Genomic DNA, 27,570 nt, shown 5'->3' on the forward strand with positions numbered 1-27,570 from the left:
AAAATTGCGCGTATGCGTGTAATACAGACTTTTTAGTGCAACTAATGAAAAAAATTTAAGACGTGCATTTATTTAGCCGAAAAAGGAGGCTTTGAGAATATTTGGGTAGGGAATAGAGATTGATTCAGTCCCTGCAAAATCAGTTTGTCATTTACAGACTAAATGCATTTTTTTTATTGCGTTGCATATTAAAATATGTAGCCTGATTCAAGGATTGATGATTTCATAGATGAAATATTGGTTTATCAAAGATAGTTGTACTTCAAAGAAAAATATGATGAAGACGAAAATGGGAAAGGATTTATTATCTATTAATTAATATTAATAAAACATTACTATTACAAACTTGCGTTAAAGAAATTTGTGGAACATTACAAACTGAAATCTCCTCAGATCTAATTAGATGATGAAACACAAAGTATACTGACAGTCGTTTCATCAAAAATCATTTCACTGACCATTAAAATTGAAAAAGTTGGCTATCGATATAATCGATACCCAGGTTGCATGACGAGGACGTAGCATACAAAAAAGAAATCGTCCTACAAAAAGCAAAACCTAAATCATTCCGCAGTCATCCTACAAAAAAAAAGCAAAAGTAGTTAAAAAAAAATATCTAACATAACATAAGCAAATAAACGAAAAAAAGAAATACGAAACTTATTGTATGCATTATATTATTTGTCAACATATATGTCAAATTCGTTGCAGAATTTGATTTCAATACATGATGAGTTACTAATAACATAATAATTTAGATTTTTTGAACCTGTGGTATGTATAAATCTATTGCATTGTGTCCGATCTTGGTTACAATCTCAATGGCCTCTTTTGTAAACATCAATTAACTGTTTTTCGAATTTTCTTTCTTTCCTGTGAAAATTAGATCGAAGAATAGGAAATTTTTTTTTGATCATCAAGTCATCAACATTTCTTAAATATGCATATATTTTACTTACCGATATATCTTTTTTTTTTCACGGAAAATTCCGACGTTTCAAAACATTGTTTTTATTATCGCGTGAAACGTTTTGTATCTAATTGATTTATTTGTACTTAAAATAAACTAATTATTATGAAATATATAAATTTCAAAGCCCCTATTGCTTTGCCCCCGGATCATGATTGTAATACCTGGCTGATGGCTTGTGAGAATAAATTTTTAATTTGTAATCTGACACTAATTAATTTTCGATTTTTCGAAGTTTCTCTCTTGCCTTTAAAAGTTCGGTAAAAACTTTTTTGATCAACAAAGCCATATTAAATGTGACATAAATAACACATTAACAAATTGATTATTATTAAAAAGTGATATCTTTATAAATTTGCATTATCAATATTTTTTATTGTTAATCATATGATATTTCACGCGAAACCTTACTAATTAGTGTATGTGGCTTACAAAAAAAAAAAAATTAGAAATAAATCTTTTGAAGATATCAAAACAACTTCATGAATCATTAAAAGTTGTTAACTCCGTTCTTTAAAGACATATTGCGCCTTTTATTACATTCTATATTTAGTTTCTTAGTTTTTAAATGTTTTCTATAATTTCTTGTAATCCTTTTTACACCCGGTGCTAATTAAATATCAAAATAACTCATGAAATTTTGATATTTTACATATTTTACAACGAATTTGTGTCGTACCGACCGGCTGTAGGATCTTGGATGTTTTGATTTTAAGCCCTGAAATAAATCAGTTTGGGCTGTGTGGGCCGTGGGCTATGGTTATAGGCTGTGTATGTTTTTTTGATTCCATATGTATTTACATTAAATTGTTAATTATATAAATAGACTGACTGCTATTAAAGTTCTTTTTTAAATACACGCATCACTTCTCTAAAAGATTATTTTCAAGGAATAATTCTTTAATAAGTAACTCACACCTTCAATTATTAGTATTCTAAATGCAAGAATTAATAAATATAAATGGAGATTAATGAATTTGATAGATCAGATATAAAATGGAAATCTATAAAGCATTGTTATACTTAAGAAAACCATACTGATGACTTTGCAAAACCATTCTTAATTCAAATAAAAATCTTTTATATAATATATCAAATAAAAGATTTTTAATCAAGCAAAAAAGTCCATATCATATTTACAACATGTTAATAATTCCCAAAATTGAATAATATAGAACTCAAGTTACAATCTTTACAAAAAAAGTTAGTGTATATATGTTGAAAATACCTCACAGATACTTCTTAAAAAATAAATTAAATTAATATTGCAGCACAAAATATTGGAGGGATCATCATTCATTCTAATTTTAAGAATAATCTCAATACAATATATTTGTATTGTTCGTTACAAATTTAATCGCTAATAAAAGAATAATCTCAACACAAACAAGATTTTATATTTTAATAATAAATAAAATTCATTGATACAATTAAAATAATAGATAGATATTAGAAAACATTTTTTTGAAATTTTTATTTTTTGCCTAATGCCTATACTATATATTTTATAAGCAAAACTAATTTTTTCACAAGATAAAACAATAAATAAAGCCTTAGATAAAGTCTATAAGAAGAGTTATTAATATAAGTTTTCAATACTATTAAATTTGATATATTATTAAAGCATTATTCTAAAATGAATTAATCTAAAAAAGTTTAATTTTATCAACAAGAAATTAACATTATTTTTCATCTTATTTAAAATCATTAATAACTAATATTAGTAGAATTTTCCAAAGATTGCAATTGGAAATGAAAAGTTTTTATATACAAATATATTAGATAACATTGATTGATAGAAAAATTTTAAATTATATTTTTTTATGATTTAATACTTATTAATTACTATCAATAATCAATTGATTCATATCATTAAAAGTACTGTTATAATAGAACCCCGAACATTATATACATAACTCAGATCTAAGGTCAAAAATTTTAATATAACTTTATACACTTAATTTTATTAAAAGCTTTATACAAAATTATCATATAAGTTCAAATTTTACTACAAATTATACAATTTCAAATCTGAGTTTATATAAAACAAAAATTATTTTATTTATTAATTTTATGTAATTATTTCAATAATGATTTATCAATTCAAAAATTCATAATTTAAAAAAAATTTTAAAAAAACTTACTTGTCATAATTCAAAAATTAGTACTGTTGTGAAAAATACAAATGTTTCCACAAGTATTATACTAATGATTACAAAAATTTAAATCTAGGTAGTTTCGAACCTGCTGAACAACTTTCAATTAATAAAGATAGTTGATTTCATTTGATAAAGGTGCCGAAATTATGCTCTGAAGTTACTGATCAGGTGATTAAAAAAAAATTAAGAGTGCAAAAATGGCTCGTATTCTATAAGCATTACTCCGATTACTATAAAAATTTAGGTGTAGGTAGTTCTGACCTCTGTGAACAATTTTCTCTAATAAAGAAAGTCGATTTCATTTGACTAAAATGCCGTAATTATGCTCCAAAATTAATAAACAAAAAAAAGCAAATTTAAAATTAATATAATTATAAAAATATGTGCGTATTCTATAAGTATTACTCCAATTGCTATGAAAATTTAGATTCAAGTAGTTTTGATATTGCTAAACAACTTTCTCTTAATAAAGAAAGTCAATTTCATTTTTCTAAAATAGTAAAATTACACTCCAAAGTTTGATGAAAGTAAAAAAAAAAAATTTAGGAATAAATGTATTATGAATTATATAAAATACCCATATCTTCACAAAATACAGATAATAAAAACTGAGACAAAAGTATTTAATATGTGCTAATTTGTAAATTTACAAAGTTTTTAAAATTTTTTATATATGTATATATAATATATAATTTATTTACACAAGTATCATTGTACAAAATAAAAATCTCACTTGATTTAAAGATTATCACTGTTATACAAATACATATCTGACTTACCGAAAAATTACCAACAGGCTATACAAAATCAAACATATGATTTATTGGAAAATTATATAATAAGTTTATACAAAACTGGATTCCAGTGTTATATGTATTGTTCGAGATCCTGTTATAACCACATTTTACAAGAAGAAGAAAGTCTATTATACTTAATTACTGAAAAATATCCTATTAATTATAGGATAAATTTAATTTATCTAACTAAATGATAATTGAAAAAACATATATAGTACTCTTATCTATTTGAGTATTTGTGCATCTTTTATATGAGAAAGGATAAATAGTTAGTGAACATTTTACTATAATCAATGCAGAACAGCAAAAGAAGGATTTAACAAGTAAAACTGAAAGTAACTGCTAAAATTCACAAAGCTATTAATAAATTAAAATCATAAATAATAATCCCACTATCTGTAATTGAAATATAAAAATAAAGCTTTTCTATTACTAAAATAATAAAATCATCTTAAACTTATGATTGTCACCAAAATTTAATATCTAGTAATAAGAAAATCAGTTTGATACATAATAATGAAAACCTTTAAATGCTTCCATTTGGTATTTTAAAAATACATATAAAAACCTAGATATGAAAAATTGATCATTATAAATAATAATTGAAATTATATTAACAATAATATTGATTGAAAAATTAGATAAGATTCACAAACCTTTATAGGCGAAAATGTTTATATGTTCTAATATTTATTTAAAAAAAATAATTTTATTAATATATTATATTGGAATTAGAACAGTATAGATTATCTATCTATATTAAATTCTTAATTATTAATTTATTATAACAAAAAATAGTCTTATTCTTATTACTAATATAATCTGATTTTGCAGTAGAAATATTTTTTCTATCTGTAAAATTAAATAAAAGCTGTTTAAAGTATTTTTTCAATTATTTTTATTTCAATCAAGTGGATTATTATATTTTATTACTTTTTTGATAAAAAAGAATTTAGTTTTTAATAGTATCTTACAGCAAATAAAATCCATGCAAAATTCTTCAATATATATATAAAGTTAATGATAAAAGTTATTTTGTAAATGTATAAAACTATTATAAAAGTCAGATTAATAATTTTTTACCAAAGGTTTTTAATTAGCATAAAAATTAAAAAAAATTATACTAATCAAAATATAGCATACCTTTCTTTAACAACAAGAATTATAAACTTCTTATATATATTTAAAGGACAATAGAAGCTTATATATCTTATATTAAATACCATTAACACTAAAACAATATGATATATATATTATATATTACTAGAATGGTATTGATCTTACAATTATTTTTGGATAAAGTTCTTCAGTTTTTATTATACCTTCTTTCAATCACCTTTTGTTTAATTTAGCCAAAAAAGAAGAAACAAAATTACATAAATGTTGAAACTATAATGATTAATGAGAGAGAAAAAAGATCCTATTAGCAAATTGTATATAATCCAAAGAATTAGATATGTTTTCCATATCAAATATTACTATTACTTCAACTTCAAACATTAGTGGTTCAATCCAGATATCTGTTTATCTGTAAACAGTTAATCTGTGAGTCACATTACGGATACGGATGACTATCCATAAAAAATTAAATAAATCTGAATAAATCTATAATAGATAACGGATAATATAAATAAAAAAATTTTTCAAAAAATTTAATAAAAATCTTATTTACTCGCTTTAAATTTCTTTAATGTCATTTTATTTATTTATAGCTTTGTATATTATACTTTAATTACATATTAATTATTATTTATTAACTATTCTGAAGTAGAGTTCCGAATGGGTCAGGTCAGGTCAGGTTAATTGATAAACCTGACCTGAAATTTTTTTTCAGGTCAGGTCAGGTCAGGTTATCTGTTTGACCAGGACCGGGAAAACCTATAATGGAGGTCACTGTAGTACCCGGCACACTAGTAAAATCCATTGAATTTTTTATATATACAATTTTTAATGAAGCCAAAATGTGTGGATTAAACTTATCTGTTTAAGTTTAGAGTTAAATGCATGATTTATACACTCAATTTAGATTTTTATATATTCTGTATAACACAAAAAGGTGGTTCGCATAATTAGTAAATTTTTTAAAAAGTGGTTCGCGTTATTATAAAATTTTTTTCGGAAAATTTAATGATCTCAGTTAATATTGATATTAAAAGAATAATTTATGATTCATTTTATTTTTCAGACATTTCTGTATGATTTGTTAGATTTTTAGTTTAATTACTTAAGAAAAATTTTTATTAATTTGGGCAAAACCATCATTTTACTATTGTCCGGTGACCTTTATTATAAGTTTTCCCGGTCCTGTTTGACCTGACCTGAACTGAAACCTGAAAATTTTCAGGATTTATATTAAAATATCAAAAAAAAATGGTGCAAAACATTTTTTTTGAAATATTGCGATTCAGTTTTTTATATTAAAATCGCATAAAAAGGTGAATCACAATACCACAACTAACTTTTTAAATATAAAATCAATATAAAAAAATGAATTCCGATACCGAAATTCACTTTTTATATATAAAAATGATATAAAAAAGTGAATTCCGATACCGAAATTCACTTTTTATATATAAAAATGATATAAAAAAGTGAATTCCGATACCGAAATTCACTTTTTATATATAAAAATGATATAAAAAAGTGAATTCCGATACCGAAATTCACTTTTTATATATAAAAATGATATAAAAAAGTGAATTCCGATACCGAAATTCACTTTTTATATATAAAAATGATATAAAAAAGTGAATTCCGATACCGAAATTCACTTTTTATATATAAAAATGATATAAAAAAGTGAATTCCGATACCGAAATTCACTTTTTATATATAAAATCGATATAAAAAAGTGAATTCCGATACCGCAATTCACTTTTTATATATAAAATCGATATAAAAAAGTGAATCCTAATATCGCAATTCACTTTTATTATATAAAATCAATATAAAAAGTGAATTATAATACCATAACTCACTTATTATACACTGGCCTACAAAAAGTATTCGGATTTTCATCACGTGATTTTGCGCATCTGTGTTACAATCGGCGATTTCTCCCTATCGCACATATAAATAAAGGAGATAACAAAATATTTATTTTTCACTCCTCTTCTAGTTTTAAATGCGTGGAAAAGAAGTTTCAAAGACCCACTGGGAACGAATTATTGGCGCATATCTTAGTGGTATCAGGCAAAGAGTTATTTCTACTCAGTTTGGTATTCCGACCAGTACTGTAAATGATATTATAAAAAAGTATAAAGAAACAGGTTCTACAGAACCTAAGAAATGTTCTGGAAGACCAAAAGTTCTCACTGAACGTGATACCCGAGCTTTAAAATGTATCATCTGAACTGACCGGTTTTCTCCTCTAGGTGATGTGACAAACAGGCTAAATACCAGTCTTGACGCAACTTTACACCATAATACAGTCAGAAGTTACCTTCATAGTGAAGGTCTTGGAAGTTATACTGTCCAAAAAAAACTTCATTTGACTGCAAAACATCGAACTGACCGTTTGAGATGGTGTAAAGAAAAAAAAATTGGATAGAGGAGTGGAAACAAGTGGTATGGTCAGATGAGTCAAGATTTGCTCTTTTTCAATCAGATGGTCGAGCAAGAGTATGGAGAAGTCCTGGAGAAACATACAATAAAGATTGTATTCAACTACAGTTAAGTTTGGGGGAGGATCGGTAATGTTTTGGAGGTGTTTTGGTTGGCGTGGAGTTGGTCCTTTGGTTGTAGTGGAGGGAAATATGGATTCTGATGAATACGTTAATATTCTGGCTAACCATTTTATCCCATGGGTTGACAATTACCTAACTCCATTTTTCAACAAGATGGAGCATTTTGTCATACTTCAACTTACAGTGTTTGGTGGATGAGAACGCATAGTATTCCGATTTTAGACTGGGTGGCACAGAGCCCGATCTAAACCCGATCGAAAACCTGTGGAACTATTTGGATTATCAGGTTCGTAAAAGAAAGCCTTTGTTTAAGTCTAAACAGAAGTTAATTGGGCAGTACAAGAGGAATGGCGAAAAATCACTATTGAAACATGCCAATAACCTAATTTTAAGTATGCCTAATCGGGTTAAAGCAGTAATTAAGGCCAAAGGTGGCCATATTAAATATTAATTTTTTAGCTATAATATTTTTCGTATAATAACTTTATATTTTATATTTTAATATAATAAAATTTATTTGTCAATTAATAAGTACGAAAAAATTTTTTATATGTACATAAAATTATAAATTTTACATATAAATTTTATAAATAAAAAAAAAATCTGAATACTTTTTGTAGGCCAGTGTATAAAATCATAGTTTCAGGTTAACAGGTCATTCAGGTTATACTGATGTTACAACCTGAACTGATGCTGAATTGCAATTGCTAAACCTGACCTATACTTGCCGCTCATATTCAAAAAAGGAAATTATAACAATAAATGATCGGCAAGTATAGTATATGTTACAATTTCCTTTTTTGGTAAATGGGCGGCAAGTATAACCTGACCTGATAAATTCAGGTCAACCTGTCAGGTTACCTGAATTTGGTCAACCTGTTCAGAACTCTAAGTTAAACATAGTGAATTAATTAGAGAATTAGATTTTTCCATTTCTATAATAAATTTGTTATAGCAAATGACATGTGATGAAACAAATCCGCTGATATTTGACTGCGAAAGTAACATATACGTGTTTAAAAGTGAAATAATTTGAAATGAGTTGAAATATATTATGCACAATACATATACAGTAGATGTTACAAATAATATGTATATTTTGACACTATTTTATATTCAAGAATTTCTTGACTGTAAAAGTATTTGACATAAAAAATGATCAATGATCAGATTCTGCTGTAGTATTCAGTTAACCATAAACTATACTTATTAGTTATAAGACGCGTTTAATTTAATAATATTTGCTAAATTAAATATTTTCATTTTTTTTAAAAAAAAATAAATACTTAATTATATTTTAATTAATATATTTTACTGTAAAGAAATTCCAAAAAATCATTATATAGAATCACAGGAAGTTGTCATGAATTGCAAGAGTACCATTTTGCTGAAGCATATTGGATCAACGAATAAATGTATAAATTGTGCCATGAAGTCTTAATATTTCAGGTAGCAAGGGAGAAATTAATGATTCCAGTAATTATGTAATTATTACTATAGTATATACATAATAACATAACATATCTTCAAATTTTATTACATATTAAATATAAGACATATTTTTTTTTTTTAATTTAGATGAGTTTTCAATATTAACTGTATTGAAATATAGTTAGTTATATAAAATAAAAACTAAATACATATCCACATATTCACATTGTGTAAGTGCCATTAGAATTGCACGAATTGAAATTACAGTATTACAAAATATAGATTTTACCATTTAAATATCTTCAAAGATCAGCATTATAGGTTTACAAATTACAATTTTCTTTGTGTAATTTTTGTATATTTGGCATTAAATAATTAAGAATTATGGCAATTTAATATAAATTTTATATGTTATAGTTAATTTTGATAGTAAGTATATCATATATATAATATATATAAAAAAAGAAAGACATACTGTAATATATAATAAATGTCAATAAATAATTTTTATCTCAGTTAAATATAAATTTATATATGATACCAAATTATTTTGAACTGGCATAATTATAAATAAAATTCCAAATTCAATTATGGCATTTTAAATTATTTTAGTACTTTACATAGTAGATTATATATAAATTGAATGAATTACGATATTCTAAATTATAATTATGACATCCCAAAATAATTTGAGCAGCATGTATAAATATAATAGTATTTTTTAAAAAATTACTAGAGTAAATATTAATTATAATATTACTTATTTTAGTAAAACAAAAAAAATATTGGAACTAGTAAATAAAAAAAATGATTTATTAATATATATTAAAGTAACTTTTTTTACCTTAACCTTAAATTACTTCAGATCAACATTACTTTAAAGATAATGCATTTAATTTAAACTAATCTTTTTACTCTAATCTTAAACTACTTCAAATTGATTACTTTAAAAATAACGTATCTAATCTAAACCAACTTTTTTTACTTTAATTCTAAATCATTCAAACTAGCACTACTTTAAAGATAATACAACTAACTTAAACTAACTCTTTTTATCCTAATATTAAACTACTCCAAACTTATATATAATTAATATAATTTAAAATTTTTGCCAATCCTTTATAAAAAATTATATAATAAATATATAATAATATGCAAATTTAATTATTTAAAAATTGAAAACTCTTTTCACTGATCGCATGGACCATTTTTTTACATAGGAATTTTGAAGGAAAATTTTCTGAAACTATGGCTTTCTCGTCGATCCCAAACATTTCCAAAGTCTTTTCTGCAGGTGATGACCTTAACACAGCTATAGATAGAGCTCTTTACTTTGAACCAGTTAGCCACACCTTGAGAAAATATAGCGCCTTCGGTTTAACTGAAGATGATATTGCTTGAACTGTTGAAAAATCTTCAGGTGATGGAGAATACCTTACAAACTTATTAATGGAACATCATAAAGCGCTCTCAACCTTCGATATCGGTGACATACAATCTTTATATCACTTATTCTTTCTTTTTTATGAATCTTTTGATTTTATCTAAACCAGCGTTAGTAAAGGGATGGAAAGCGCTTGCAAAGAGTTTGTGCAATAACAGATGATATCACCAAAATAAATGCCAGACGCGTTCGAATCTGTAGAGGATCAATTAATAGAAATAGAAATTTTAGAAGCGCCAAAAATGCTCAAATACCAATTAAAAGTTGCAGCACAATAAGAGGAATCAATAAGCGGTCTCTCAATAAAAGCCACTCCTTTTACGTCTAAAGGTAAACAAAAGCGAGTTTCATATGCTAATATGGTTAAACAGGACCTGAAAGATGATGTCAGCAGACTGAACTCGCCTTCACCTTCTATGGAAAAAAAGAGAAAAATTGCGTCTGTTTTAAAAGCTAATAATAACTGAACTAAAGTCCTTCTAAGATTACCAAGAAACAACCCGCTGCTACTTCACCTAAAACAATTAGTACCGTTATGACTGAATATGTGCCTGCAAACAAGGACCTTATTCGGAAAATTACAGTTTATGATATCCCCTCCACCTAGTCTCAACTTGATATGCTTAATCATCTTAAAGCCTGGAGTCAAGTAGTTGCGATTAAATTTAAATCTCAACAGAAATACATTACAGTTACTGTTTCGATTGAACTCAATCAAGAGGCATCAAGACTATCACTGGTCGAATGAAGGGCTACCGGGTAAATTTCATATACCCGATAGCCCTATTATATGTTTTCGATTTTAACCTGAATGGCAGCTGATCGATCCACCCGATTTGTGACCGGTTCTCGGCGCAGATCAGGTATAAGTCATGTGACTTTCAGGTTAGAACATAACGGTAAAGTGCTATATGAATATCGGGAGAATTTCAGCAATCCGATATTTCTCCGAACTATTTATAATATTAGATGTATATTTGCTACATCGAAACCCGAAACTTATTATTTATTCATTTATATATACTATATATTATTCATTTATTTATTTATTTAACATAATAACATATATATATATTTATTTTATTATTATATTTTTAAAAATTATATTCGTTAATTTATCCTATTCTATCTATCTACATTATGTTGTTAATGGTTTGGAATATTATTCCAGTTGGTTCGATTCCAACAAACAACTATTTTTCCCAAAGTTTTTATGCCAACTCTTCCGAACTATTGCCTACTAATACCAAACGAATTAAGCAGAAGATGGATATTAGATTGTGGTGGATTAGGTTGATTTTGACTTGGTAAAATTGTGAGTGAAATATTATTTCGTTCTCTATAAAAAAAAAGAACGTTTAGTAAACGTTCTTAACGAAAAATATTAAAAAAAATAAGTTCTGGTACCTTGTGTCAATTTCATCTTGAGCGAATTACCTACAAGAAAACGAAAAAAGTAACGTTAAAAATGTTACAAAAAAAAATAGAAAAACCCTTCTATTTACCTTTCGTCCAAAGTCCAGTTCGTAATCTTGTCTGGCGTTCCTACTAAAAAAGAAAGAAACGTTAGTACGTTTCTTTAAAACAATTAAACACCATACACCGCATTATCCCATATACCTAAGTCCAGGTTCTCCCAAATTCCTAGGAGTCCGGTAATCTAAAAAAACAAAAAAAGAAACGTTAATACGTTTCTTTAACATAATTAAACACCAACGCTATACACTTCCCCATATACTTTACCGGGTTCTTCCAAATTCCTAGGAGTCCGGTAACCTAAAAAAATGAAAAAAGAAACGTTAATACGTTTCTTTAATACAATTAACGCCATACACTCCTCCCATATATTTTACCGGATTCTTCCAAGTCCGGTAACCTAAGAAAATGAAAAAGAAACGTTAGTACGTTTCTTTAACACAATCAAACGTCATACGCCACCCATATATTATACCGAGACTTCCAAGTTCCTAGGAGTCCGGTAACCTAAAAAAATTGAAAAAAGAACGTTGATACGTTTCTTTAACAGCCCCCATATATCTAAATCCGATTTATTGAAAAAAAATATTTAGTTTCGACAAAAAAACTTACCGAATTTAAATACCGAGCTCAACAAATCCTACAAAAAAAAGAAAAAGAAACGTTAAAACGTTTCTTAATAAAAAAATAAAGTTTCGTAACGATTTTCATTACGAAACTTACCATTTCGACCTTAGAGTACCGGAGCGGCGGAGCCTACAGATTCTACAAAAAAAAAATAATAAGAACGTTAGAAACGTTCTTTGAAAAATAAAAAAATATTGAAAGTTTGAAACTTACCCTCTCTTAGGCCTTAGCATCCCAGTCCGGTATAAAAGTCGAAGGGAGCCTACAAAAATAAATAAAGAAACATTAGTAACGTTTCTTTAAAAAAAAAATAAAAAAAAAGAATCGAAGTTTCAAAACGAAACTTCGAAACCTAACCGAAATCCAATATCCAGAGAGTATCTACAAAAAAAAGAAGAAACGTTAATATAACGTTTCTTACAAAAAAAAGAATAAAAAAAAAAAGATTGTTTCGCAACGTTTAAACTTACCGTTTCGAAACACTGAGCCGAACACTTGAACCTACAAAAAAAAGAGAGAAACGTTAATATAACGTTTCTCAAAGAAAAAAAATTTTTTTAAGTTTCGTAACGTAACTAAATGTCGCGAAACTCACCGTCATTTCGAATTTCACAAGGCCGAAATACTTGAACCTACAAAAAAAAAAGAGAAACGTTAATATAACGTTTGCTTTACAAAAAAAAATAAATAAAAATAAGTTTCGCGTTGTGAAACTTACCATTGAGTTGCCATTTCGAAGCTCCCCACTTGAACCTACAAAAAAAGAGAAACGTCAGAATAACGTTTCTCAAACTCTCAAAGAAAAAAAAATTGTAAGTTTCGCAACGCATTGCGAAACTTACCGTTCGTTTCGTTGAAAAATGAAAAAAGATATTTCGAAGTATACTTGAAGTATATCTTCGAAATGTCGAATTTAATTTCGTCCGTCTAAGGAGCCGCCCAAAAGAAACCGAACCTAAAAGAAAAAAAAATGAAACGTTAATAAACGTTTCGTTGAAAAAAAACAAAAAAAAAAATATATTTCGAAGTATACTTCAAGTATACCTTCGAAATGTCGAGAAGGAGCCGCCCAAAGAAGTCGAACCTAAAAAAGCAAAAAAAACGAAGCGTTAATAAACGTTTCGTTGAAAAAAAAAACCCAAAAAAGAAAGACATTTTGAAGTATATATACCTTCAAAATGTCTTATTGATTTCCGTCCGTCCAAGAAGCCAAGAAGCCGCCCAAAGAAGCCGAACCTAAAAGAAAAAGAAACGAAACGTTAATAAACGTTTCGTTAGTCGAAAAAAACAAAAAAATAATTATTTCGAAGTATACTCGAAGTATACCTTCGAAATATCGAGTTCCGAATCTCCAAGGAGCTGCCCAGCCGAACCTAAAAAAGCAAAAAAAACGAAGCGTTAATAAACGTTTCGCTAGTCGAAAAAATAAAAAAATAAATTATTTCGAAGAAGTATACCTTCGAAATGTCGAATTCCGAACCTATACCTTCGGCGTTCTGGACCTAAAAAATAAAAAAGAATATTAGTGCTAACGTTCATTAAAACAAATAAAAAAAAATTTTTTGCTTACTCCGGAAGACTGGAACTAATTTAGATACCGGTATATGTCTTCGGCTTCCTTAAAGTCTCCAAGAGTCCGGCGTTTCCTTCAAAAGAAAAGAAGTCCGGAGACTACTAAAGTGAAACTTTTTAATCCGTTTCTGCATGTTGCAGATTATATTCCGAACGTTGGACGAGCTTGCCAGAAGTTAGAAATTTGATTTCGAGTTAAATATTTGGTTCTTCAAAAGGTGTGATAAAAATTTATTTATTTAAAGTATTGTAAGAAAAAAGTTAAAAAAAAATTAACTTTAAAGTGTAAAAAAAAAAAGTTTATCAATTAAAAAAAAGATCGAAGATTTTTGTGGGAATAGAAATAATTACATGCCGTAAATTATTCCAATGACCTATCAGACTACTGATAGGTATAATAAAATTTTCTGATATTTTAATGATATGTCTTTAAAAAATCAGATTTTTTTCATAAAATATTATTAAACATTTCGGATTACCGATACTTGTAAATGTTTAATATTGCCTATCATGCCATATCGGGTTTCTGATTATTTCCTGATATTTGACCAATACGTTATTACCCGATATTTCATCATTTGACCAGTGTATGAAATGATGGAGCATGGACGGCTCCACTTAAAGGTCTACCTGTACGATAGTTTCTGGCTAATTGGGATCTCAAACAAAGAAAAAAACGAAAATGATTTCAAGCTGTGGTTAAAGGAATTCCTACTTCAGTGATCATAGTTAGATTATACCTGGATAATCCTGCTCACTCTATTTTTGCACCTTTAAGGTGTAAAGCATTTAAATTAATTCAAGATCAGGGCACCTGCAAGTTAATAACTTACTTCAAATCGTAGGCTGACTTGGATAAGGTTATTGGTAAGCCATTTAACTTGGACGAATTTACTGGTGATTGGATGAGGTACTTTACCCCTAACTTGAAGCAAAGAAGGAGAAATCTTCAGAAGATGAATCAAGAAGGTGACTCTAAAGTTCAAACAAATAACACTAACACTCAGTCGAGTAAGAAGCAAAAGGTGACCAAGGAAATCAAGAATATAGATAAGGCCTTGAGCGGTATTGACAAGCTTACTATTTTAGCAGAAATAAGGTCGATGCTTAAAAAACTGGAAGCATCATGATATAAGTTTGAAAGAATGGTCAGATAGTCTTAGTTTTAGAAGTGTAATAGTAGTAGGGTGGTTTCGTTACTTACTGTTTTTTGTTTTCGTTTTATATGTGGAATTCTTTTTTTTTGTTTTATTTTTTCCTGCATTTTTCTTTAGTTCAAAGGTGCATTTGCACCAGGTTTATTAATGCATCCTCATTGCAATCCGGGGGTAGTTGACTTATTTTCTGTATCTTTTGTGATGTACAGTTAAACCTTTATATAACGATATGTCGGGACTCATAAGAAAAAATTTAAAAAATATCGTTATATCAAATTATACCAATATTTATATGTCCTCACATATAGTGGGAATGTAAAATTTTATCGGTATATCAAGTTTTTAATAATGTATCGGTATATCAAATATCGGTATATCGAGTTCTGACTGTAGTTACATCTATATTGTATAGACTCTTGTGTCATTTTTAATAAACTTGAAATATAAAAAAAAAAAAAAAATAATTATTTAAAAATTTTATAATTTAAATTATAAATTAATTTATTAATTTTACTATATTATATAAATTTAAATTATAAAATATTTAAATTTTTTCATATGAATAATTAGATGTTATTTCTTCAACAGATTTCCATAAAATACGGCAAAAACCAATTACTAATATAACAAATCCTTTTAATTTATTAGGATTTGATTTAGTTATTTTAATTCTTTTATCAAATATTCCTGAATAATAATCATTTGTATTTCCTTTTGAAATAATATTCATATATGATTTCAATTATTTAATTCCATTATTTAATATTTCTTCTATAGTTATTTTTTTAGTTTCATTATATTCTTTTGACCAATATTCATATGATCTTTTTAATAGAATTTTTTCATCTTCTTTTTCAATAATTTTATCTAAATTTTCTAAATCATTTGTATTAAACTTCTTTTTTTAATTTTTAATTAATCCAATTAATGGAATATATTTTAATTCTAAACTAATATTATTATTTCCTATTCCTTTTAAAATAAAAATATCTGAATATCCAAACACTGGTCGAAATAGGACAATTCGACCTAAATTTGACCAGGTCGAATATAGGTCGAATGACGATCTAACCTGTGTCAAATTAAGGTCGAATTTTCGGGCGCATTTAGGGTGCCAATCGTCTCAAATTCGGAAAGGATATTCGGCTAAAATTAGACCTATATTAGGACGTTATTACATATTTGTTCGACCCTAAAAAAAAACCATATTCGACTACTATATGTAACCCGAATATTATTGATAAATAGAGTTTTCAAGGACGAATAATAAAGCATAGTATAAGCAAATAAAACCCGTTTATTTTATATTTTATATATATTGACGTATAGTAATTATATAAATCAACCCATGTACATAATAATATATAAACCCCAATAAACCAACCATATTAAGCCAAAAAAAGAAATATAAAATATACTAATAATACCATATAATAAAAAATAAACCCAATAAACCAACCAAAAAAAAGAAATATAAAATATACTAATAATACCATATAATAAAAAATAAACCCAATAAACCAACCAAAAAAAAGAAATATAAAATATACTAATAATATTCGTCGGCTTCAAAGATTTCATAAATTTTCTCGTCTTCTTTTGCTTCTTTTGTGGCTTTTTCTTTGCCTTTTCGACTCCTTTCGGCTCTTTGTTGCTAATATGATATAAACAAAATTAATTAGCGATATTTGCGATGTAAAAATATTAAAAACAATTCAACTTACTGTCGTCGAACTTTCACCAATCTCATCCAAATCTTCGGGTCTAATCGAATTCATTTCCGCTGAATTTAACAAGAAATCCGAATATGGCTCCGTTAAATTCGGCTCCATTGGCTCACAATCTTCGTAAGATTGAATCAAATCATCAATCACATCATCAGCCACGTCATATTCGCTAACGTCGTTTGTTTCGTTGGTTTCATCAGTTTCGTACATTTTCGCTTTATCGAGCGCCCATTCGGGCGCATTCTTGAAGGTTCACTAGACGTAAAATACATGTCATCATCATAAATTCTCTCTCTTTGCTTTTTTGCGTGTTGAATATATTCTGCTTCGGGGTCCAATACGTTTCGTAATAGGTGTTTTAACTATTTAAAACAAAGATAAACTTTATATATCGAATAAATATTAAAATAGGTTAATAGCAATAATCACTTTAATACCTTGTTCGAACGCCATTCCCGATCGTATACATGCAGGAACCGCTTGTTATTAGGCAATTTCTGTCTTGATTCGTCTTCGGAATCCGATTGCTCAATCGAATGACAATCATTCTGTAGGAGCATTGGTAATAATTCATCTTTATCGAATTCCTGTATGTTGGCATTATTTCTTTCGTATAATTTTATTGCGGCCTTTACTCGTCTATTTTTTTTCTGTCGAATATATAAAGATTAATTTCAAATGACTAAAAAAAAAGAAGTGTATTAAAATAAAATACTCCTCACTTCGGACAATCGCGCATTTACGTGCATTCTTCGATCTACTTTGTCTAATTGGCCTGATTGTCATTTCCGTTGTCTATCTCTTTTATGCTTGTGCATCAATCGTAACCAGTCTGACAATTGGGTTACCGACGGATTATAATGTCCACTCATCAACTTCTTTAATTCAGGTATCAATTTTTCGTATATCTTTGCTGTCTGTTCACTGAAAGTCTTACCATAATCCAACCGATATTCTTCGGGTATTTGACCTTTCAAGAGGTTCTTCATTTCAGCCTAAACAATAAGAGGAAATAATAAAATAATAAAAGCTGTATATATACATTAACACAATTCGGCTGCAAATAGTCTTGTAAAATTCTTACTCTTGCATCTGTAGCGGCAACTTCATCAGGAGATTCCTCTCTCGATTTTAATCTTTTATTGGGACGTTTTGGTGAATATTGCTGCGGAGGATTAATAATCTTTCGAGGTATGTGAAGTTGTTTGGATTGTTGAAGTTCTTCTCGGAGAGCTTTATTTTCTTCACATAATTCATTCGATTCGTTACTAAAAATTTCATTAAAATCCCGTAACATGGAGTTCTCCTCCTCGATCCTACGAACATGGTCTTCTAAATTATCTATTTTTCGTTTCATTCTGGCTACTTTGGACTTTTCTTGTTTTAATTCGTTCTGTAGTCGAAGGGTTTCTTTTTTTAAATTTCCTAACTCAAAATTACCTATTTTAAATTATAAGGATATGTAACAAACAGATGTAATATAATAAATATCAAAATATAAAAATAACAAATTCGATTTACCCGCTTCTTCATTACTTGGTCGATCACTTCTTGGTGCTCCTTCTTCGTGATGTGAACGATAACTTTTTGGTACATTAATATTAGGATATTTTTTAATAATATCCGAAGCCGTTAAATTTCGTTGAGATTGAGATTGAGTTCGACCTATTGAGGCTGAAATATCTGGCAGAATAACGAGTTTAAAGGGAGATGAAGAAACTGTAGTATTAGTATTTTGTGGTGTTAGTGTTGACGAAGTGGTAATATTACGTGTTGATAGTGTTGACGAAGTGGTAATATTACGTGTTGAAGAAGCAATATTTCGTGATGCTGATGCTGACGATCGTGATGCCGGTGTTGAAGTGGCAATATTTGGAGGTGTTGGTGTTGACGAAGTGGCAATATTTGGAGCTGTTGCTGTTGAAGAAGCAATATTTTGTGGTGTTAGTGTTGACGAAGTGGTAATATTTCGTGATGCTGATGTTGACGATCGTGATGCCGGTGTTGAAGAAGCAATATTTCGTGATGCTGATGCTGACGATCGTGATGCCAGTGTTGAAGTGGCAATATTTGGAGGTGTTGGTGTTGACGAAGTGGCAATATTTTGTGGTGCTGGTGTTGACGACTCAGCAATATTTGGTGGAGGAGTATTTGGTTTCGATGGTTTCTTACGAGTCATTATTGGTTTTTTTTTTCAAAAAAAAAAGAAAGAGATTTTTTGTACGGACGAGGAAATTGGTCCACCTTTTATATCTATTTTTTACTATCAAATTAGACTCTCAACAATCAACGATCAATTACACTTAAACATTTGTATCAAATTAGACTCTCAACAATCAACGATCAATTACACTTAAACTTTCGCATCAAATTAGACTTTCAATTAATTAAACAGATCAAATCAGACTTAAACTTTTTCATCAATCAGACTTAAACTTTCGCATCAAATTAGACTTTCAATTAATGAAACTGTTAAATCAAATTAAATAGTATGGTGATACGTATGTTTTATTTTTAAATTCCTATACTTATTCAATTTTCGTTCAATTTTTTCGTCTATTTCGTCCAATTTTCGTATGGTTTTTTTAATTATACCATCAATATCACTTTAAAAACGGAATATAAAAAATCACAATATTACTAAAAATTCGACATCACTAAAAATTTGATATTAATAATTACAATTTTATTCAACGTAAAAACATATTACAACTTTATCATATCTGACTTTTATCAAAAAATGAATAAAGGGAGAAGAAAACGCATTGCTGCTAATATCTTGGACGAATATAATAATTCGAGTTCTTCAACCTCTGAACGAACTTATGCCGAATTTACGACCAGAAAACCAAGATCGAAGGTTCCGTGCTATTGCAGCAATTGTAATGGGAAAATGATTGATCCGCGCACAAAGGAGACACGAGCAAACGAATTCTTTAGAACCATTAAATTCCGATAAGGCTCCAACATCTCAAGAGTTAGTAGAACTGATTGATTCGACAATATCGTTAGAAGAACCACAAGATACGACAATATCGTTAGTAGAACCACAAGATACGACAATACCGTTAGTAGAACCACAAAATACGACAATACCGTTAGTAGAACTACAAGATACGACAATATCTATTGATACATATTCTGATAATGATACGTATGAGGAACAACAATATGTATTTCTTCCACGTAAAAAAAGGTCAAAAACAGGCACACTTCGTCATATTACTGAAGTTGAGCAAGTCGCTGAATCAACTGAATATGACACGGATGATATCTACACTAGTGAATCTTCGGCACAAGAAGATTCTCCTAATAATGATGATAACGAATTTTCAAGTAATTTTGAGAATTATTCTCATCCTATGTTCGACATACCAGATATTTCAGACACACCGAATATTTCAGAATTACCAACAGATGAACTAATTAAGGGGATTTTGATATGGATTATGAAGTTCAGGTCGAGTCATAACATACCAAATACCGCAATTGAAGAATTAATACAATTTATTAAAATAATATTGAAAGTGTGTAAAAATATCAATTCCGAATCATTTCCAAATTCATTATATATGTTAAGAAAAGCGTTAGGACTTATCGATCGATTTACGCAATTTGCAGCTTGCCAAAAATGCCACAAATTATACAAAAAAGAGGATATAATATCAAATGATGATAATACTATTATGAAATGCAGCCATGTCGAATTTCCAAATTCGGCCACAAAGAGATTAAAGCAATGTCAAACTCCTTTAGGAAAGAAAATTTCTTTAAATAATAGTATATCAATTGTTCCTGAATTAATTTATCCGGTCTCGAGTATACAACAGCAGCTTTCTAGTATGTTCAAGCGACCAGGATTTGAAGAATTATTGCGGCATTGAACTCGTCGTTCAGTAATTGATAATGTTTTATCAGACATATATGACGGGCAAATTTGGCAAAATCTTAAGGAATCAAACGAACAAGAGTCAAATAACTTTTTCCGACCGGACAAGGCTGATACTCATCTAGGATTAATGATAAATTTGGATTGGTTCCAGCCGTACGAAGGAACGATTTACAGTACAGGTGTAATATACGCAATAATATGTAATCTACCTCGGGATGTTCGATTTAAGCCTGAAAATATGCTTATACTCGGCATATTACCGGGGCCCAATGAGGTTAAATTACATAGAGTAAATCATTACCTTTCACCAATAATCACGGAATTAGAATCACTTTGGGAAGGCGTGATTCTTAATCGCACTTATGAATGTCCAAATGGCAAAAATATTCGAGCTGCATTAATAATTGCTTCGTGCGATATTCCTGGAGCTCGAAAATTATGCGGGCACATCTCTGCCCTTGCATCATGCCATCGATGCGAAAAAAGGGCCAATAATCGCAATTTTGGTGGTATGGCGGATATGAGCGACTGGTTTATCATGAAAGATCCAGTCGAGCATCGTCAAAAGGCTTTAGAATGGCGACGATGCAAATCTAACGCAGAAAGAGAGATTCGTCAAGGAGAATGGCGTAAGGTGGTCTGAAATATTAAGACTGCCGTATTTTGATCCGATTCGTTTTGTTGTTGTAGATCCGATGCATTGCCTTTTTCTAGGAATCGCTAAATGGATAACAAAACGAATATGGATTGATGAAGGTGTATTAACAGAAAAAGATCTTCAATCAATTCAAAAGAAAATGGACGAATTTAAAGTACCATCAGATTTGGGATGAATTCCTGGTAAAATCCATTGTGGTGAAGGGTTTTCTAACTTTACCGCTGACCAATGGCGCAACTTTTTCCTAATATATGCCACTGTTGCTTTATGGAATCATCTTCCGGGTAAAGATCGCAAAATTCTTACGTATTTCGTAAGAGTTTGTACGATTTTGGTTAGACGAATTGTGGAGATTAACGATATGAAAGAAGCCCATGAACTTTTGATAAAGATAATTAAATTGATCGAAGAATGCTATGGCGAAGAAAAAATAACGCCAAACCTCCACCTCACTGGTCGAATGAAGGGCTACCGGGTAAATTTCATATACCCGATAGCCCTATTATATGTTTTCGATTTTAACCTGAATGGCAGCTGATCGATCCACCCGATTTGTGACCGGTTCTCGGCGCAGATCAGGTATAAGTCATGTGACTTTCAGGTTAGAACATAACGGTAAAGTGCTATATGAATATCGGGAGAATTTCAGCAATCCGATATTTCTCCGAACTATTTATAATATTAGATGTATATTTGCTACATCGAAACCCGAAACTTATTATTTATTCATTTATATATACTATATATTATTCATTTATTTATTTATTTAACATAATAACATATATATATATTTATTTTATTATTATATTTTTAAAAATTATATTCGTTAATTTATCCTATTCTATCTATCTACATTATGTTGTTAATGGTTTGGAATATTATTCCAGTTGGTTCGATTCCAACAAACAACTATTTTTCCCAAAGTTTTTATGCCAACTCTTCCGAACTATTGCCTACTAATACCAAACGAATTAAGCAGAAGATGGATATTAGATTGTGGTGGATTAGGTTGATTTTGACTTGGTAAAATTGTGAGTGAAATATTATTTCGTTCTCTATAAAAAAAAAGAACGTTTAGTAAACGTTCTTAACGAAAAATATTAAAAAAAATAAGTTCTGGTACCTTGTGTCAATTTCATCTTGAGCGAATTACCTACAAGAAAACGAAAAAAAGTAACGTTAAAAATGTTACAAAAAAAAATAGAAAAACCCTTCTATTTACCTTTCGTCCAAAGTCCAGTTCGTAATCTTGTCTGGCGTTCCTACTAAAAAGAAAGAAACGTTAGTACGTTTCTTTAAAACAATTAAACACCATACACCGCATTATCCCATATACCTAAGTCCAGGTTCTCCCAAATTCCTAGGAGTCCGGTAATCTAAAAAAACAAAAAAAGAAACGTTAATACGTTTCTTTAACATAATTAAACACCAACGCTATACACTTCCCCATATACTTTACCGGGTTCTTCCAAATTCCTAGGAGTCCGGTAACCTAAAAAAATGAAAAAAAGAAACGTTAATACGTTTCTTTAATACAATTAACGCCATACACTCCTCCCATATATTTTACCGGATTCTTCCAAGTCCGGTAACCTAAGAAAATGAAAAAGAAACGTTAGTACGTTTCTTTAACACAATCAAACGTCATACGCCACCCATATATTATACCGAGACTTCCAAGTTCCTAGGAGTCCGGTAACCTAAAAAAATTGAAAAAAGAACGTTGATACGTTTCTTTAACAGCCCCCATATATCTAAATCCGATTTATTGAAAAAAAATATTTAGTTTCGACAAAAAAACTTACCGAATTTAAATACCGAGCTCAACAAATCCTACAAAAAAAAAAGAAAAAGAAACGTTAAAACGTTTCTTAATAAAAAAAATAAAGTTTCGTAACGATTTTCATTACGAAACTTACCATTTCGACCTTAGAGTACCGGAGCGGCGGAGCCTACAGATTCTACAAAAAAAAAATAATAAGAACGTTAGAAACGTTCTTTGAAAAATAAAAAAAATATTGAAAGTTTGAAACTTACCCTCTCTTAGGCCTTAGCATCCCAGTCCGGTATAAAAGTCGAAGGGAGCCTACAAAAATAAATAAAGAAACATTAGTAACGTTTCTTTAAAAAAAAAATAAAAAAAAAGAATCGAAGTTTCAAAACGAAACTTCGAAACCTAACCGAAATCCAATATCCAGAGAGTATCTACAAAAAAAGAAGAAACGTTAATATAACGTTTCTTACAAAAAAAAGAATAAAAAAAAAGATTGTTTCGCAACGTTTAAACTTACCGTTTCGAAACACTGAGCCGAACACTTGAACCTACAAAAAAAGAGAGAAACGTTAATATAACGTTTCTCAAAGAAAAAAATTTTTTTAAGTTTCGTAACGTAACTAAATGTCGCGAAACTCACCGTCATTTCGAATTTCACAAGGCCGAAATACTTGAACCTACAAAAAAAAAGAGAGAAACGTTAATATAACGTTTCTTACAAAAAAAAATAAATAAAAATAAGTTTCGCGTTGTGAAACTTACCATTCGAGGTTTGCCATTTCGAAGCTCCCCACTTGAACCTACAAAAAAAGCAAAAAAAAAAAAAAAAAAAAAAAAAAAAAAAAAAAAAAAAAAAAAAAAAGAAACGTCAGAATAACGTTTCTCAAACTCTCAAAGAAAAAAAATTGTAAGTTTCGCAACGCATTGCGAAACTTACCGTTCGTTTCGTTGAAAAATGAAAAAAGATATTTCGAAGTATACTTGAAGTATATCTTCGAAATGTCGAATTTAATTTCGTCCGTCTAAGGAGCCGCCCAAAAGAAACCGAACCTAAAAGAAAAAAAAATGAAACGTTAATAAACGTTTCGTTGAAAAAAAACAAAAAAAAAATATATTTCGAAGTATACTTCAAGTATACCTTCGAAATGTCGAAAGTAAGGAGCCGCCCAAAGAAGTCGAACCTAAAAAAGCAAAAAAAACGAAGCGTTAATAAACGTTTCGTTGAAAAAAAAAACCCAAAAAAGAAAGACATTTTGAAGTATATATACCTTCAAAATGTCTTATTGATTTCCGTCCGTCCAAGAAGCCAAGAAGCCGCCCAAAGAAGCCGAACCTAAAAAGAAAAAGAAACGAAACGTTAATAAACGTTTCGTTAGTCGAAAAAAACAAAAAAATAATTATTTCGAAGTATCTCGAAGTATACCTTCGAAATATCGAGTTCCGTCTCCAAGGAGCTGCCCAGCCGAACCTAAAAAAGCAAAAAAAACGAAGCGTTAATAAACGTTTCGCTAGTCGAAAAAATAAAAAAATAAATTATTTCGAAGAAGTATACCTTCGAAATGTCGAATTCCGAACCTATACCTTCGGCGTTCTGGACCTAAAAAATAAAAAAGAATATTAGTGCTAACGTTCATTAAAACAAATAAAAAAAAATTTTTTGCTTACTCCGGAAGACTGGAACTAATTTAGATACCGGTATATGTCTTCGGCTTCCTTAAAGTCTCCAAGAGTCCGGCGTTTCCTTCAAAAGAAAAGAAGTCCGGAGACTACTAAAGTGAAACTTTTTAATCCGTTTCTGCATGTTGCAGATTATATTCCGAACGTTGGACGAGCTTGCCAGAAGTTAGAAATTTGATTTCGAGTTAAATATTTGGTTCTTCAAAAGGTGTGATAAAAATTTATTTATTTAAAGTATTGTAAGAAAAAAGTTAAAAAAAAATTAACTTTAAAGTGTAAAAAAAAAAAAGTTTATCGATTAAAAAAAAGATCGAAGATTTTTGTGGGAATAGAAATAATTACATGCCGTAAATTATTCCAATGACCTATCAGACTACTGATAGGTATAATAAAATTTTCTGATATTTTAATGATATGTCTTTAAAAAATCAGATTTTTTTCATAAAATATTATTAAACATTTCGGATTACCGATACTTGTAAATGTTTAATATTGCCTATCATGCCATATCGGGTTTCTGATTATTTCCTGATATTTGACCAATACGTTATTACCCGATATTTCATCATTTGACCAGTGCCTATCATTACATCTATGCGAGTGCTCTTACGATTACGGACCTCTGTATTCGTTCTGGTGCTTTAGCTTTGAACGAATAAATGGCTTATTAGGTAATTCAAATTTAATTGTGTCGATTTTTCGAATTATATTATTTCATTTAGCAAAGATTAATAATAAATTATTTATTAGGATCTTTGCCTAATAGCCACCGCCAAATCGAACCTGAACTAATGCGTCGATTGATGACCGAAGCGCAAATAAATGATATTATTAATAGTTCAAGTTCAGAAGTAATAGGACTCGAATTACTCGATAAACGACCTTCTGTCAGTTCTCTTTCCGAATTTCCAACAGATGAAATGTATCGATTTTTGATGAATTCCAGAAATATATCGGAGTCACCAATTACTGGTTGCGAGGAATTTCCAGGTAAATTTTTAGCACCGCAATCCAAAGATATTCATCTTGAGGAACAAATCTACGATTTACTTATCGAATATTACGAGGATACATATGTAGATTCTATATTCAGAAAACCGTTCACAGAAAATTTACCCAATTCAACGATCATTATCAACAGAGCGAATCGATATGGAAGATGTCAAATCTGTGCAGAAACTTTTGGATCTGCTGCTGCAACCCGACATATTAAGAGCTCATTCGTCTTAGCTAAATTTATTAATCGTGATGGGAATAGCGTTGATACTTACCCAGGTCAAATCCAATTTTTTTTCGAACATAGCGTTCATTTATCTTCCCGTAATTTGACACACAAATTGGCTTACATCAAATGGTACAAACCGGCAAATTTGACATCTCGATTCCATTTCAGTATTGACGATGATGTCGAAACTTGCAACGTCGAATTATGGGAAGATAATTTCTACCCAAGCAGTAGAGACAATATAATCCCGATACACAACATTTTAGGTCGGTTTATACCTGTAAAATACAAAAAATCGGATCGATGTAATGCCAGGGAATATTTAGCCGTTATTCCTATAAATAGAAAGTTCCATTTGCGTTGATTTAATATAACATTCGAACTGGTATTTACACCAATTCGAATTTCAAAACATTTTTTAACAAATTATTTTTTTATTATATTTAGTATTATTAATATAGTATAACCACTATTTTATCTAGAAAAGTGAATAAAAAAAGCATGCAATTCGGCCATTATTTTTTATATTTTTTGTAAAAAAAAAGTTATAGTTCGACCATTATTCTGTTAGGTTGAATATAGTTTAATTTTATTATACGCATTTCGACCATCATTCTGCAGGATCGAATCAGAGTCGAATATAGATTGAATTGTATATCATTACTAATTTAGGTCGATTTTTTTTAAAATTGGCCGAATTTAGGCTGAATTTTTTAGAGGTCGAATATTCCTATTTCGACTAGTGAAATCAACCAAATCCTTTTAATTTTGTACCATCCATTACTAATGATAATTCAGGAATACAATATTTTAATGGTAAAAGATTTTCAACAATTGCTTGAAGAACAGGTTCATTTGCAGAAAATAATGATATTTGTGATCTTATTAATAAAAATGTTTTTAAAAGTTCAATAAAAGGTAAAATATTATTTGCAACAAGATTTTTATATGCTGAAGTAATAAAAAGAACATCATTTACAACTTGTCTATATACTAACTTATCTTTATTTTATTCTAAAATTCAAATTTGTTTTGTTACAAGTTCTAAATAATAATTATAAATAGTTAATAAATAATATAAAAATAATAAAAATAATAAAAATATTATAATTTACCAGATGAAGAATCAGTATAATTATTTCGTGTTCTTTTTAAATTTTCTTTTTGTTTAACTTGAAAATCAATTTTTTCAGTCCAAATCTTATTAAAGGTTGATTCCAATTCTTCTCCTGAAATATGCATTTCACTTTTTATATCATTATATATATAACAATTACGAAATATAAGACAAATATCTT

The 27,570-nt window shown here is 28.9% G+C and overlaps 7 protein-coding genes across 7 annotated transcripts; 1 reads left to right on the forward strand and 6 right to left on the reverse strand.

Annotated features, from left to right (window-relative positions):
* Nucleotides 1–11,906: 11,906 nt before the first annotated feature.
* OCT59_018502 (uncharacterized protein) lies at nucleotides 11,907–12,689 on the reverse strand (the record flags this gene model as incomplete). Its single annotated transcript, XM_066148815.1, has 8 exons — nucleotides 11,907–11,924; nucleotides 11,993–12,035; nucleotides 12,108–12,147; nucleotides 12,231–12,263; nucleotides 12,341–12,363; nucleotides 12,439–12,470; nucleotides 12,589–12,603; nucleotides 12,687–12,689. 8 exons carry the CDS (start codon nucleotides 12,687–12,689, stop codon nucleotides 11,907–11,909), a joined length of 207 nt encoding a protein of 68 aa, XP_066004708.1.
* A 233-nt stretch (nucleotides 12,690–12,922) lies between these two features.
* Nucleotides 12,923–14,129, reverse strand: OCT59_018503 (uncharacterized protein; the record flags this gene model as incomplete). The annotated part of the gene is made up of 7 exons (XM_066148816.1): nucleotides 12,923–12,971; nucleotides 13,061–13,091; nucleotides 13,186–13,222; nucleotides 13,309–13,343; nucleotides 13,635–13,674; nucleotides 13,917–13,963; nucleotides 14,048–14,129. 7 exons carry the CDS (start codon nucleotides 14,127–14,129, stop codon nucleotides 12,923–12,925), a joined length of 321 nt encoding a protein of 106 aa, XP_066004709.1.
* Nucleotides 14,130–16,868: 2,739 nt separating this feature from the next.
* OCT59_018504 (uncharacterized protein) lies at nucleotides 16,869–19,225 on the reverse strand (the record flags this gene model as incomplete). Its single annotated transcript, XM_066148817.1, has 6 exons — nucleotides 16,869–16,973; nucleotides 17,044–17,289; nucleotides 17,484–17,696; nucleotides 17,895–18,041; nucleotides 18,131–18,486; nucleotides 18,568–19,225. The coding sequence occupies 6 exons, from the start codon at nucleotides 19,223–19,225 to the stop codon at nucleotides 16,869–16,871; spliced, it is 1,725 nt and encodes a 574-aa protein (XP_066004710.1).
* Nucleotides 19,226–19,786: 561 nt separating this feature from the next.
* Nucleotides 19,787–20,581, forward strand: OCT59_018505 (uncharacterized protein; the record flags this gene model as incomplete). The annotated part of the gene is made up of 3 exons (XM_066148818.1): nucleotides 19,787–19,906; nucleotides 20,007–20,506; nucleotides 20,575–20,581. The coding sequence occupies 3 exons, from the start codon at nucleotides 19,787–19,789 to the stop codon at nucleotides 20,579–20,581; spliced, it is 627 nt and encodes a 208-aa protein (XP_066004711.1).
* Nucleotides 20,582–22,731: 2,150 nt separating this feature from the next.
* Nucleotides 22,732–23,518, reverse strand: OCT59_018506 (uncharacterized protein; the record flags this gene model as incomplete). Its single annotated transcript, XM_066148819.1, has 8 exons — nucleotides 22,732–22,749; nucleotides 22,819–22,861; nucleotides 22,933–22,972; nucleotides 23,056–23,088; nucleotides 23,167–23,189; nucleotides 23,265–23,296; nucleotides 23,415–23,429; nucleotides 23,516–23,518. The coding sequence occupies 8 exons, from the start codon at nucleotides 23,516–23,518 to the stop codon at nucleotides 22,732–22,734; spliced, it is 207 nt and encodes a 68-aa protein (XP_066004712.1).
* A 1,132-nt stretch (nucleotides 23,519–24,650) lies between these two features.
* OCT59_018507 (uncharacterized protein) lies at nucleotides 24,651–25,171 on the reverse strand (the record flags this gene model as incomplete). Its single annotated transcript, XM_066148820.1, has 5 exons — nucleotides 24,651–24,703; nucleotides 24,794–24,838; nucleotides 24,923–24,967; nucleotides 25,036–25,083; nucleotides 25,141–25,171. The coding sequence occupies 5 exons, from the start codon at nucleotides 25,169–25,171 to the stop codon at nucleotides 24,651–24,653; spliced, it is 222 nt and encodes a 73-aa protein (XP_066004713.1).
* A 1,849-nt stretch (nucleotides 25,172–27,020) lies between these two features.
* OCT59_018508 (uncharacterized protein) lies at nucleotides 27,021–27,514 on the reverse strand (the record flags this gene model as incomplete). Its single annotated transcript, XM_066148821.1, has 2 exons — nucleotides 27,021–27,274; nucleotides 27,388–27,514. The coding sequence occupies 2 exons, from the start codon at nucleotides 27,512–27,514 to the stop codon at nucleotides 27,021–27,023; spliced, it is 381 nt and encodes a 126-aa protein (XP_066004714.1).
* Nucleotides 27,515–27,570: the final 56 nt, after the last annotated feature.

The sequence above is a fragment of the Rhizophagus irregularis genome, chromosome 27 (genome assembly GCF_026210795.1).
Source record: "Rhizophagus irregularis chromosome 27, complete sequence".
Lineage (NCBI taxonomy): Eukaryota > Fungi > Glomeromycota > Glomeromycetes > Glomerales > Glomeraceae > Rhizophagus > Rhizophagus irregularis.